This window comes from Papaver somniferum, chromosome 9 (assembly GCF_003573695.1).
Source record: "Papaver somniferum cultivar HN1 chromosome 9, ASM357369v1, whole genome shotgun sequence".
Classification (NCBI taxonomy): domain Eukaryota; kingdom Viridiplantae; phylum Streptophyta; class Magnoliopsida; order Ranunculales; family Papaveraceae; genus Papaver; species Papaver somniferum.
Genome location: NC_039366.1, coordinates 151896282 through 151910532, shown reverse-complemented (window position 1 = coordinate 151910532; position 14251 = coordinate 151896282). Strand labels below are relative to the sequence as shown.

General features: G+C 36.5%; 3 protein-coding genes across 4 annotated transcripts; all 3 read left to right on the top strand.

Annotated features, from left to right (window-relative positions):
- The first annotated feature begins 1309 nt into the window (after positions 1-1309).
- On the top strand, positions 1310-4504 carry LOC113310722 (RING-H2 finger protein ATL32-like). Its single transcript, XM_026559480.1, has 3 exons — positions 1310-2019; positions 2527-2624; positions 3692-4504. The coding sequence occupies exons 1-3, from the start codon at positions 1861-1863 to the stop codon at positions 4116-4118; spliced, it is 684 nt and encodes a 227-aa protein (XP_026415265.1). The 5' UTR covers positions 1310-1860; the 3' UTR covers positions 4119-4504.
- An 886-nt stretch (positions 4505-5390) lies between these two features.
- LOC113308954 (stress-response A/B barrel domain-containing protein At5g22580-like) lies at positions 5391-6441 on the top strand. The gene is made up of 2 exons (XM_026557394.1): positions 5391-5714; positions 6043-6441. Exons 1-2 carry the CDS (start codon positions 5596-5598, stop codon positions 6239-6241), a joined length of 318 nt encoding a protein of 105 aa, XP_026413179.1. The 5' UTR covers positions 5391-5595; the 3' UTR covers positions 6242-6441.
- A 1448-nt stretch (positions 6442-7889) lies between these two features.
- Positions 7890-8796, top strand: LOC113309401. 2 transcript variants are annotated; one of them, XM_026557831.1, is made up of 2 exons: positions 7890-8359; positions 8588-8796. In XM_026557831.1, the coding sequence occupies exons 1-2, from the start codon at positions 8095-8097 to the stop codon at positions 8686-8688; spliced, it is 366 nt and encodes a 121-aa protein (XP_026413616.1). In that variant the 5' UTR covers positions 7890-8094; the 3' UTR covers positions 8689-8796. The 2 variants fall into 2 exon arrangements, with proteins under 2 accessions (XP_026413616.1, XP_026413615.1); XM_026557830.1 differs by having other exon boundaries at positions 7890-8469; positions 8588-8688.
- The last annotated feature ends 5455 nt before the right edge of the window (positions 8797-14251 follow it).

The window sequence follows — 14251 nt, the reverse complement described above, 5'->3', positions numbered from 1 at the left end:
CTTCTATTTTTCCAATCATCTATGTTACATGGTTATGCTTATTATTTTTGTTTTTTTATATGCGCATTTAGATATTTGGAAGTAAGAAGGAGGCAAAGGTATGGCTTGTGAACAAGGAAAAAGAGAATATGTGTGTGGTAGTTCAGAATCCTTGTGTGAAGGACGTTAGGTTTGAAATGGTGTGTGAGAGAAGTGGGAAGAAAAAGAGTCATGAGGGAAAGAATAATAAGTATGTAAGAAAGACGCAGAGGAAGAAGTAAATTCATACAAAGAAGATTGGATGCCCATTTAAGATTTTCTTCTATAAGCCCTATGGTAAGGAAAGTAAAGAGCGGAAAATGTCTAAAGTTGCTAATGGTTGTCACAACCACGATGATCCGGATACTCTTATTGGACATGTAATGGTTGCGAAGTTAAAACCACATAAAATGGAGACGGTGAGGTCTATGCGTATCCAAAAGGCGAGTGAGAACTAAAATAATCGGTAGATAATATGACTTCCGATTATACAGTTACCCCAAATTTTGTTTTTGCAGAAATCTCATTTTTTTCGAATTTGGGAACTAGAATAATCGGTAGTTAACCTGCCTACCGATTCTAAGTTGTCCTAAATTTCTTCTTTGACGAAGTCACCAATTTTGGGAATTTAGGAGGTACTATAATCGGTAGCTTAGTGAGGTTCTCAGTCCTACCGATTGTTATAGAAGTCAGATACGAGTTATGCACAAAAACGCACTTAATCGGTAGTATAATCACGTTAATAAGCTTTCGATTGCGATATATTAATCGGACGCAAAAAAGCTTCTGATTGTATAAGGGCATTAATGTATTCTACGCATTTTTGGACATCCCTTAACGTTGTGTACAGGTTGGGAATAAAAAAGTCGCCCTAAATTCTTTTGGAAAGCCCCTAAAAATGCCAGGATTATTTTTTATCCATATGATTTTACCATTCTCTCATCAAAAAAATACAGACAAAAAATACAAACAAAAAACTTCTCCAGTGGGGTCGTTGCACAGCTAGAGGTCAAGCTAGCTCGCAGCGCCACTTGTAAAGTATGAAAAGCATCTACTATACTCTACTCAACGCGGGTCATATGACACCATGACAATTTTATGCACGAACTTGACTGATCCGTGCAAGTAATACCCACTGGACACTAGTGAGTGTAGTTGACTCATATTATCTTGAGTTAAACAAAACAAAAACTACGATACGTCCTAAAAATCAGAGAAACTTTTCCATAGATACGAATGTATTATGATTAAACAATGACTACGATCCAAATATGCCATCAGCGTTGTAATCAAGCGAATTCCCCCATCTCTCATTCTCTCTCTCCGTTTCTCTTTTCTGTGGCTCATCACTCTCTTGTTGATTTTTTTTAGCTTGTCAAAAATAAAAATAAAACCCCATTAATCGCGGATACTCATTTTCAAATAAAATTTCTGTTAAACTTTCAATTCATTTTCCATCCTACGGTTTTTTTTTGTTTTCGTTTTTACGCCATGTCCTCTAAAACAATTCTTCTACCGATCGTCACACACACCGAGAAATCCAAATCAAAATTTCGGAGATGACTATATATCGGTTCAATAAATTAAAAATAAAAGAAAAAGGACAATATTGAGATCTCGAGTTAACTAGTTTTAGCTGAAATAGATAGTAGTTAGATACTACTAGTAGAACTAGTATTGGTAGTGATAGAGTGTGTGGATGTGTATCTGTGATTTATAAGCCCAAGAAATCTCTATCTATTTTCTAGGGTTTTAGGAATAAATTAGATTATGAGGAGAAATTGGAGAGGGATTTGAGGGGGATTTTTTTGTTTTGATTTAGAGGTGAAAGGAGAAGGAAAGATGATAGCATCAGGGGTGAATTTGGTGATGACAGTAATTGGATTTGCAGTAAGTACGATGTTTATTGTATTTGTATGTACAAGACTCATTTGTGCTAGAATTCAGTTGAATGCTGCTAGACGTTCATTTCCAACAGCTACAAGATCTGATCTCGGAATGGTAATTTGCACCTTCCTTCTCTGTCACATTTTTTTAATTTTCCAGTATTCATTTCTGGATTTGTGGATCTTTAAAACTGAAAATCGTGTTAGTTGATCATGAATTAGAGAGTTTATAAGATGAATTTGTTGTTCTGATCTTTTCTGTGCACATTTTGATGTATTTTTTTGGGAGATATCTTTTCAATTTTGGTTGGAGAATTCCTGGGGATACTTTACCTTATGAACATGATGTTGAACCTTGATTGCAATATGCTTAATCCAAATTACTGTAAAATTGAGTGTTTTGTGAGTTATCTTGTGCATTTGCATTGTAGAAATGAATTACGTTAGTGCAGTGTGTGGAACTCAAAACTATAATCTGAAGTAGTAATGTTGTAGTCTTGTATTTCCTTGGACTCAAATCCTTACATTTGTCTTTCCTGTTTCATTACTTGTGATTGACATGGAACAGTGATATTTAGCAAATTCGTACATGTCATTTAACTTTTTTATTTTGTCAAAACAGCTAGAGCGCGGGCTTCATGGCCTAGAGCCTGTTGTTGTGGCCAAGTTTCCTATGAAGAAGTTCAGCGATGAGTACTTCACATCTTGTACCGATACCCAGTAAGAGTTTTCTTCCCTTTTATTTCTGTTATTCATTTGTGCCTAAGATGCTCCTTAAGGAAATGGAAATGCATTTTTACAATCTATTGCACTTGTGGCACAAACCAAAGTCGGGAACGAGGTGGTTCTGATTTTCCTATAAGCTTGCGATACTAATTTTGCTATCCCTCTTTCCAGAAAACAATATATACTATTTGGGTACATAATCCCCTCATAATAGGATATATACTTCTCCCCACATACATAGTGAAATTATTACTTTTACAGCTTTTGATAAGTATAAACCATTTGCATTGGGTTGAGAAGATGTCCTCACCTTTATAGCTTTTCATATCAATCTCACACTTGGTTTTATGCCGTTGATCCATATGAAACAGCATAATATCCACCACCACCACACACATATTCTACCTCAGTGCGGTCAGTTTATCAGCACCTTATAGCATGGACATGGCTGGTTTCATCGCACCGACAGCCAAGGGCCACCATCCTGCTATCGTTTATGGGATGTTTTGCTTCAAATAAAAAGAAAGAGAAGGGGATCTTTTTCTTAAATTTTTTTTTGCTGCTATGCATGCAATTTAACTTAAGTGGTGCAAGTCAATGCATGTGATGAACTTGCGGACAAGCTTATCTAGCTACCAGAGAACCTTCTTTGATGTCCACAAGAAGGCCCTATAATGCCACCTTCATAAATGTTTTGACAAATTATATAATGGCTAGTAAATTAGCTTCACATTGCCACATCCTGTCATGCTAAGTATTCTTTTCTCCTACCTTTTAATAAATAAATCAGAATGTTAAACTTACTTAATTGTTGTAGTGGAAGTGCTTCTGCTTTGCATGAGGAAATATGTCTCCGCTTCCTGGTCATGACAACCAGAAGGTTTTAAGAGTGTTGCTCTTTAACAGGTCACTGGCTTACTTATAGTGCACATTCTTGCCCCAGTACTCACAATGCGACACAAATATAGACTTACAGTTTGCAACTGGTCTTTCCCTTTCTGGCCTCAACTGTTTTCTTCTTTCTTGTTTGCTCGTTAAATTTTATAATGTTGGTTTTGCAGGTGCACAGTGTGTTTGTCAGAGTACCAAGAGAAGGATATCTTGCGTATCCTTCCCTATTGTGGGCACTTCTTCCACGTCGGATGCATAGATATTTGGCTTCAGCAGCATTCTACTTGCCCCGTTTGTCGAATTTCTCTCCGTGATTCTCCAGAAAGAAAACGTGCGATGCAGCCTATGTTCTCTTCAGCAATCAGACCTCATATGGATTCTCTAGACTTGCATCCTTATCGCTGTCCCTATACCAACCGTAGTTTTTCTTCAAGATCTATTGACAATCGAAGGATGGATCCCATTCAAGAGGATCAGTTGACATCTGAGCTTAATACAGCAGAAACTGTGGGAAGCATCTCCATTCAGTGTAACCATGTTCCCAAAACCAGTTTTGAAGAATCTAAAGAGAAGCAGGTTGAGAGTCCATCCAACTGAACAGTCATGTGTTTCATGGTAAACCCAAGCTACGTTTTTCTTTGAGGCTTCCCAACGATTAGGAGAATGAGCAGGTGGAACTCCAAAAAATAATCGGAAATGCACTCAACTATCTTGTAGGAAGTTGATTTGTCTTTTTAAGCGTGGCATTCATGTACATATCACAATTTCAGTGGTTTATGATCCGGTAAACTGTTTTCTTTACAGTTTGCAAGTTCTGTAAAACAAAGATGGAGAGTAAATCGGCGTAAACTGTTTTCTTTACAGTTTGCAAGTTCTGTAAAACAAAGATGGAGAGTAAATCAGGTTTGTTGCTGGTGGCGGTTCCTACATTTCAACCTCACTTCTCTTTACTTATGTACAATGGCATCTGTCTCATTGTTTTCTGGTGCCTGCCCTATTTTTTGTTCTTTGGTCTTTGATTACAAAAACTCACATGCACTGTCGGTGGGGTCGCGAATATTGTACCCAAGTAGCTGCTCCAACTGTGATATGATATGACTAGCTGTCCCTGCACCTTGTTGCCTTTCTTATTCTAGGTTCCATCCATCAGGTACCAGCATGACCCACAACCTTGTGATTATTATTAGCAACCTCTGAATGCAAGTTGTAGGCGTGAAAGTTGAAACCCTGTGCTTAATTGCCATTGATAGTCTCTCTTCGATATATGTTCAAGTCATGGAATCGTGATTCAATGTATCCCGGGAGAAAGTTACAAAACATGTGATCGCATGACAACCTTCAGAGATTAAGAACTTGTTTGTTTGCAGACTCGACGTCTGAATCTGAGTCAACCCCTGACTCGGACCGAGTCAACAGTCAGACCGTTTGTTTTTCATTTTGAGTCAGATCTGACTCGACCTCTGACTCAGACATAACCCCTGACTCGGACTCATTTGAGTCAGGTAACAAAATACCTGACTCATGGGACCAAACCACTGACTCACTTATTTCCGAGTCAGATGAGTCAGATCTGACTCAAAACAAACATATCGACTCAGATCCAGATGAGTCAGGTGATTTCACTCAGATCCAGATGATTCAGATCCAGACGACTCAGATGAGTCAGGAGTAAACAAACATGATGTAAGAGAAGCTTATACAAAACCAAACCTCACACAGAGCATGTTATCTTACATACCTACATGTCCACCCGTAGGCACACTGCAAACCCTACCATTAGGAAATTGAGAATGAGTTATTATTAGGAAAGGGAATAAATGAACACACAAAAGAAGACACGGATGCTTATACATTGTACCTTCGACAAGTATCTGCGTGCAGATCCTGTGTTTAAAATGAGCTAACCTTTGTTACCTGTGCTTCGTGCTGCTGTTGTCAATATGAGAAAAGAGAGGGCCCAACGGAAAGCATTAGAGAAGGATCTTAGTAGAAACTAGTGTCCAAGTTCAGTATAAAGCGAGTGAGAGGTTCACAACTTCACAGTTCACAGTGTAATTCATCTGCTTGAAGAAACATGGGAGATCTCAAGCATATAGTTGTGGCCAAGTTCAAGGAAGGTGTAAATGTGGATGAAGTAGTCAAGGGAATGGAAAAGCTGGTTTCAGATACAGAAGCCGTCAAATCCTTTGAATGGTATTTTTTTTTAGAATCTCCATTTCTTACTTTGCCAGTTTTTCTCATTCTTTACCTTCACTATGTTGCATCTTTGAAACAAACTTGTACACTTAGCAACCACTGTTTACAGCAACCATGTCAACTGACTATGTGGACATTGGCTGGGAAGCATGCCGAGCTTCAGAACATACTTGCAATCTATAGTATTTTGTGCAACCAAAATCTACCTTTTTAAGTATTACAATTTACAAGGGAGCTAGGAATCCCAAGTATTGATGTACCGCCGGATTAACCGAGGCACTAAACAGAAAAATGTCGTTTGTTTGAACTATTTTGTTGTTAACAGGGGTCATGATGTTGAAAGTAACGCCATGCTGACACAAGGTTATACTCATGTATTCTCGATGACGTTTCGCAATTCAGACGATCTTACTGCTTACCTGGGACATCCTAGTCACGTTGCATTCTCTACTACGTTTTTAGAAGCCATTGAGAAGATCTTGCTGTTTGATTTCCCAGCTGTAGTAATTAAAGCTTCAGCTTGATTACATGTACTTAAAATGTCTTTTTAAGTACTCTGAAATTAATGTATTATGCTGTGTTGTCTTAAGATGTTTTCGTTTATGATTTGTTTTTGCATTTGTTTTAAGTGTACTATGGAGGTACATATTATTCTCATCTGTATCAGATTTGACAAACTTACCTTCATGGATAATCTATTCTAGTGCAATTTGATTTGGTTCCGTACAATGTGAGCTAGAGCTGCACATGGACCGGTTCGGATCGGGTTTTTGGTGGAACCGGTATCTGTACACGGAGTTGACCGGTTCCTCAATTTGTGTACCTGTACCTGGACTTGTACCTGTACTGGTAAGACCGGTCCGGTTCCAGACCGGTACCGGGTTTTTTACCCAAATTTTGAAACACAAAGACTAACAACAAACTAACTTAACATATAAAGTTCAACATTACAACTTAAGTTCAAAATAACGAAGGTACTTGTACCTGTATCTGTACCTGTACCAAGACCAGGACCAGTACCTGTACCTGGAATTGAAGATGAGACTAAACCTAAAAGGGACGGCTAGGATGTAATATCTTAAAAGATATCAATGACTCTAATTTACCGGGTTTTTCGGTTCGGTACAGACCGGGAATAGCCCAGAACCGGTACCTGTACCGGTCTATACCGGGTATCAACATTCAGAACCGGTACATGTACCGGTAACTCCGGGTCCGGGTCGGTTCGAGTCTGGGTCTTTCTGATCCGGGTCGGTACAGGTAAATCGAACCGGGTCTTGTGCAGCTGTGAGCTATTCATGAAAATATCTTCTCCAACTTTTTTCTAGCATTGATTGGAAAAATATGTGAGCTATTCACATTCATAAAAGGCTTCTCATATGGAGTTTTTTTTGACTTCTACCACCACATACACCAACTTTTGGTGCAGACAGCAGCATATGGAGAACACAGATAAAAGTTGCAAAAAATAATGGAGCTCCCATCCATGTCAAGAACTCATTACATTCTCGACCAAAAGGCAAAAGAAAATTATCTTTGTTTGAAATCAATGGACAGTATTATTCCACAAAGTGTCTTCGAAATGTACAGCCGAAGAATCAAACCATTACACATTACAATGTAATGCTCTACATTATCATTAAAATGTGTGACGCTGTTCTGCAGAAAAACCAAGCATTCAGGCTGATTTAGGATTAGAGAATAATGTATGCAAGTTAGATATTCTTGACTTTATCTCCACAAAGAAGAAAAAAGAATAATCTCATTTCTCAAAACAGATTAAAAGTAGATTCTCCAACGTTGAATACTTTTTGATTGTTTTTGTTTAAGCTTTTCTTATCTTACTAAATTAAAACAACCGGTCATTGAATCCTTTTCCTTCTCCCCTGAGAAATCTAATCCTGAAATAAGAAAAAAAATGGAGAAAATCAAGAACTTGAATACTTTCCACTTCCTCGTCCTCGATGTAACATTCTTCTTCTTGTTCTTTTCCCCAAGAATAATAATTCAAGCCACTCCCACAAGTTACTGTGGTAATATCAAAATCCAAAAACCTTTCTCTCTTCAAAACTACAATGAACCTTCTTCGGTTCTAAGCCAAGTGCTTCTTTGCAAATCTCAAAATCTTTATTTTAGAACTTCTATGGGTCTCTTCCCAGTCTCTTCAATTGATTAACATTCTAAAACACACACTGTTTCTCACTTCTCCTCCTGTTCTTCAGCTTCACAAAAGTTTATCTCCCCAAATCTCCTCACAGCTGGTTTTCCTTCTCTTACTGATAAACCCAATTCTCTTTTACTCTTTAACTGCTTGAAACAAAGCAAACCAACGTCTTCACTTTCTCATAACTGTACTAAGTTTCATGGCTGTGAAAAAATGTCCACCTCTTTAGAAAGTTCGTCTTCTTGCTGGTTAATTGATGATTCAGAGAAACTAGAAATCGGGTTTGATCCAAAAGATTTTAACTGCTCACACTACAGTAGAATATACAAAGATTCGTCTATTGGTGAAAAGTATGAACTGGGAACAAGAATTTCTTTTGACATTCCTGACCATGTACCTAATATTTGTGATGAGTGCAGAAAACAAAATGGCAACTGTGGTGTTGGTTTGAAGTGTATTTGCTACCCTAAACAATGCAGTAAGTACTCCTTGACCCTTAAATTTCAAGATATTTTTTTTGTTCACTACCCATCTCGAAAATCTAGGGCATATGGTTGGGTGCCACGCCGCAGCTACATTGGTGCTCAGGTAATTGTTGTGGTAGTGATGTGGTGCCAAGCTTGGCTGATCTTTGAAATTTTGAGTTTCTTGGTTCTGTATCTGTAAACAACTTAGATTTTTCTGTGTTGTTTCATTTTTAATGCAGGAGACAGGGTATTAACAGGAGGAGTATCCAGGGCATTATCTGTTAATTATGTCTGTTATTCTGCTTTCTTCACTAGTATTTTGTTTGGTTTATTTCATTGATGAAATGGATAGCTACTTGTTACTAGACATGCCATCTCATTTTCCTTGTGTGTTTTTAGTTCAATTTTCAGGACTGACCTTATTCTTACTTATCCAAATGTAGCTATCTCTCAGAAATGAAAATGATGCTATCATTTAATTTTCCTACTAATTTGTACCTGTTGAGCCTGACAGTCAAAGCCCAGGGTCAATGGTCAAATACGAATCGGCCAACTGAATCAACTCGTTTAATACAAGTAACTCAGTGAGTCAATATGAATCAACTCAGTCAGACTAACTGAGTCAGACACACTGAATCAGCGATACACCTGACTGAACAGCAAACCTTAAGGCTAGAGACTTTTCACATGCCAGAGTCATTGCAAAGGCCAAGAAAACAAATGCACAAACATTGTGCAGTACAAACTCTATAATCCAAACTCTAAACAACTTGCTCAGGTGGCTTATTAGAAAAGTCATCAGTAAAGATAGCAATTAGATGGTGAAAGGCTTGATTGTAGATTAGTGTTAGAAAACACATGATCTAACAGTCAACAACATTATTGACCTAGAACTGATACTGGCATGGCACATGAATACCAGTTATGAATTCAAAGAGTCCAGCACTTAGAGTACTCTTGAGTCTTGGACCACCATGTTAGTTTTGGAAGTTTCATTAATCACTCCTTTTACCTTTAATTTTTTCGTTGGGCAGTCTATTTCAGCTGCATTTTTCTCATAATCTCATTCATAGATTCATCGTACAAAAATAATAAATACTGTTCCAAGTGCGATATTTGAAACCAAAGGTGTCAATGTTCTATTTACTATAACCACCAATTTCGGGATGGTGGTAATATATTGGGCTGCAATGATAAACCTACTTTTACAAGATCATACGATTCATATCACAACGTATGTGCTGCAATCACCTGATCCTCATCAAATGCTATTATGGTTCAATGGGTAGTTATAAAAGACCAAGGACATTTAATACTTGGACAGTAGTATTTAATGGTCCATCGTTATGTGGGGAAAACGGAGAAGACTGGACGGACGTACACAAATTGATAAGAACGGTTTTTTTGGGGACCATGGTTAATTCTGGGGACCATGGTTTTATTTTGGGTAAAGACATTAGAAATAAATCTAGGTCACCCCTTATCTAGATATTTATATTAATACCTAAATTATCCTCTTGATTAATTTTTTGGTAATGATTAGTTAGTGTTAGTTAGTGTTAATAATAGTTAGTGTAGTGATTACTAAAATGATTAAGTTAAAGATAATTAATGAGATTAAAAAATCAGATGGCTTTTTTTTTAAAAGAAGCAGAATTATTGAGAGAGTAAAGTTGGAGAAGATGAAGAAGGAAAACATGAAAAACAAAAGATTTTACCAACCACAACCGGAGGAAGAGTATTTGGGCACCCAGGTATGTATCAAACTTAGATAATGTTGGTTGAATTGCTCCAAATTTTCAAAAAACTTTAATTTTTAGGGTAGATTTGGGCTTGTTCGGTTACCTTATGTGAAGAACAGGTTACTGAACTCATCTGAAAGTGTAGTTTGGTTACCTTTTCCATATACGCAGGTTACCGAACTCGTTCTTTAATGGAGGTTTTTAGTTGTTCGGTTACCTTTTCCATACACACAGGTTACCGAACTTTGTTTATAGGACTTACAGAGTAATGTTCGGTTGGTTCACAAACTTTAACCCAACAACATATCTAACCGAACTCCACATGTATGCAATTAGTGAAGAGTTCGGTTTGTCAAGAATTTTTGCGAACAAACCGAACATAGTGGAACAAGTTCGGTTAAATTGAAACTCAACATAGTAGGCAAAATAACACAGTTCGGTTACATTGGAAAAAAAAAATCTTTTTGGAATATGAGTAGAGTTCGGTTACTAGATAGTTTTAGAGATTTTTGTGAACCAACCGAACAAGGTAGGTAAAGTTCGGTTATATCATAACTCAACATAGTAGGAAAAATAACACAGTTCGGTTACATTTTTTTTTGTATTACGGGTAGAGTTCGGTTACTAACTAGTTTTAGAATTTTTTGCGAACCAACCGAACTCCGAGTTCGGTAATGAAAAATTAATTTCGTGATAATCGAAGTGTTCTTCGTGTTATTGGTTTCAGAATGTTCGGTTACAAAACTAGTTTTTTTAAAAAATATTCCTAACCGAACATGCCACTTTAACATCCATTAAAACCATTTTTTGATGATTACTACTCAATTTTCCTATCCAAAAACGAATTAAAAATATTGATGGGTTTTTCAATCGAGCGAGGAACGTCAAGGAAAAAGAGAAGAAGAAGAGAATAAACTTTTTTTCAAAACTAAAATTTTTCGATTGCTCTTTTGTTTTTGATTTTGGTTAATAATCATTTAGTTTAGATGTATATTATTAGATTAATATAGTTACTAAGTTAGTTTTAATTAAAATTAAAGTAAAGGGTAAATGGGTATTTACCTAACTTTGGGACACCCCTTATAAGTATAGGGAGGTTAGCCTAATAAGACCATGGTCCCCCAAAAAAACCATGGTCCCTAAAAAATCGTTCATTGATAATGCTGGTGGATGGTGGGGCACTTGAGCATAGTGACTGGGATGTCCAAAATCCTCCCAGCTCCGTGGTTTAGTCCGATTTCAGCTTTGTTCTCCTCCAAGATGAAACATAAACCGGAAAATGGGTCATTTGTCCAAATATTTTTAAAACATGGTTCTAATGGACGAGTAAAAATTAATATGGGTGAAATGGACACCAAAAGAATAGCAAGAATAAAACTGGATTCATCCTGACTTTAACTTAAAAAAGAGCGAGGATGAAACTAGATACATCCTGATGTAAATTAAAATAAGAAAAAGTATTTGAAAATGGGTAGGATGAAACTGTTTACATCCTGTCAATTTTTACATTCTCGTCAATTTAAACAGTATCAAATTTTACATGTATTTTTCACCCAGGAATTGTTGGTTTTGGTCTTTTTAACCAATTTTGTGAAACATAAAAGTGACATCGGTCCCTAATCTTGGTAATTTCTTAGGGGGAAACAAATTTTCCTAAAGGGAAGCTGACTGTGGTCTATCTAATTTTGACTTCGGGTGAGAGACTACAGAAGAATATTTTCCCATATCTTATATCCATCATCTTTTCTTGTATAATACGTGCTCCCTCCGTTTCAAAAAGACAGTCCGCTTTGACTTTGTCAAGATATTAAGGAGACCATAGTAGTTTACATGCCTATCCTTAATTACTTGTCTAATTTATTTCAATAAAACTGTTAGTAATAAAAACTACCAAAAATTGTTATGGGAATGTAAATAGGAAATACAAAAAGGAATGAAGGATATATTTGTTTCCTTAACTACACAAATTTCATTAATATTTAGATTGGATCCCATTAAAAAAGATTTTATAAATATAAAAACCTAAGGGTATATTAGAGAGTTCATTGGAAAAATATGACTATAAACAGAAGCTGGACATAATTTTGAAACAAACCAAAATGGAATAGAGGACGGTATTTTTGAAACAGAGGGAGTAGTTTTTTTTCTTCGAGAAGACTGTATATACATAGTTGTTTTTCTTTTTATTTTTAGTTTTTTCTATCAAAGAGAATTGGAAGCCTTCACCTAGGAAGTATTCATTAAAATTCCAAACCCTGAGAAAAATGGCGTTTGTGGTACACATAAATTAGTAAGCACTCGTAGGATCCTTATCCCAAAACAATTTAGTTGGATCTCGGTCGTACCGAGACATTAAGATAACTTCATCTCACGAAGATTCTATATGAAATCTCCGAGTTTTTATTCTCAAACTTTATATCCTAATATGTATATTAAGCATTCTTGCATATTGTTAAATGTGTACGAATACAAAGAAACAATACCAATTTTCATTTTTTTTTTCCCCGAGTTTTTTAGGGTTTGATTTAATTTTTATTACTAAATTTCCATATGTAAAACTTGTCTCGGCGAGATCTCGGCCATATCTCGATGGAAGATCATCCATCTCAGCGAATCTATCGATCAAATATCGTCTCGTGGAGATTAAGATACTCGTCTCTGCTATGGAACGGATATGAGATCCTCAGCTGTCTCGACCGAAATTGATTACATTGGTCCGATGTTATACGAACAATAATTTTGTTGGCTAGAACAAGTAATGATTGATTCACCTTCTCCATACGTAACTAAGAGGGAGAATCTACACCAACATAGGGTTGGTCCTTCAGGTTTGTACCGTAAGAGGAAAATCCCGGAGACCCTCCACCCCTTGGACGAACATGGGGGATGAGAGGAGTGAGTTCCACTGGTTTGCCTCTTGCGGTACAAACCGCGCATCCCAACCTACGGTAAGCTTGGACTTTTTGAGCTAAATAATATAATGTACTCACATATTAAGTGGTTATGAATGTTATATTTATCGTCAAAGGTAATTACTACACATGAGGATAAGGTCCCGGTTGAAGCCTTTTACAATCATTTTGTCCAGTCTTCTCAAGTTCCCATATTTTCTTTTTTCTTTTGTATAACAAACCATTTTAACGAAATAGGAACTTATGACCTTGTTTGGTTTTTCACTTTTTAAAATATATTTGTGTTAGTTTATGGAAGCTCGGCTTAAAAGTTTAAACCCACTAAAGGTTTGAGACAAGAAGATTCTTTGTCTTTTTTTTTTTCTATTAACAGTAGAGGTGTTGTCAAAACTTCTTGAGGATGCAATTCAAAGAGGATGATTTCATGGATTTAAGGTAGCTGAAAATGGATTGAGGTTTCACTTCTGCAATTTGCAGATGATACCCTTATATTCTTGAACGTTGATGCTCTTGAACTGAGAAATTTATTGCTTATTCTTTAAACTATTGAGATGATGACTGGTATAAAAATAAACTTAGACAAAAGTTCAATGATAAATATTATGGAAGATGACACTATTAGGGAGTTGCCTATGGATTTATCCTGCAAGCTGGAGGTATTTCCAATAAAGTATCTGAGGATTCCTAGGGCTATAAGGATGATATTATTCAGAGGATGGTGTACAAGTTAGCTACATGGAAAAGAATTTTTTTTTAAATAAACTAGTAGATTAACTCTTATCAAGAGTTGTCTAGTTTGGAATAGCTAAGAACGAGCTCTTCCAAAATCTTCTATCTATCAGGTTTTACCCCACATTCTTTTACTCCTTTGTGGCATGTATCTAAATTGTATATCTAAAATGATAAACACTTTATGGACAGAGGTGGGTCCTAAACTGAGTACTAAGGACTGGTACCTTTACGACATGTATGCAAGATATTTTTTTGGATAAGAATCCGGTAGAGGCTAGTACTTTCATGACTAAATACAACATTTTCACATACATTGCATGATAGAAACAATATGAGAGAGTTCGTACATCGGTCCATCCCTGAGTCAACTCAGCCATGAGTGAATCCATGAAAATGATGCAGGTGGAGTCGAAGACTTTTGAAATCTCAAAGATCAAGATGGGGAATACATGCAGATGGTCTTCGAGCAGAAGAAAAAGGGAGAGAAGGGAAACAGATTGTCTTTTCAAATAAAATT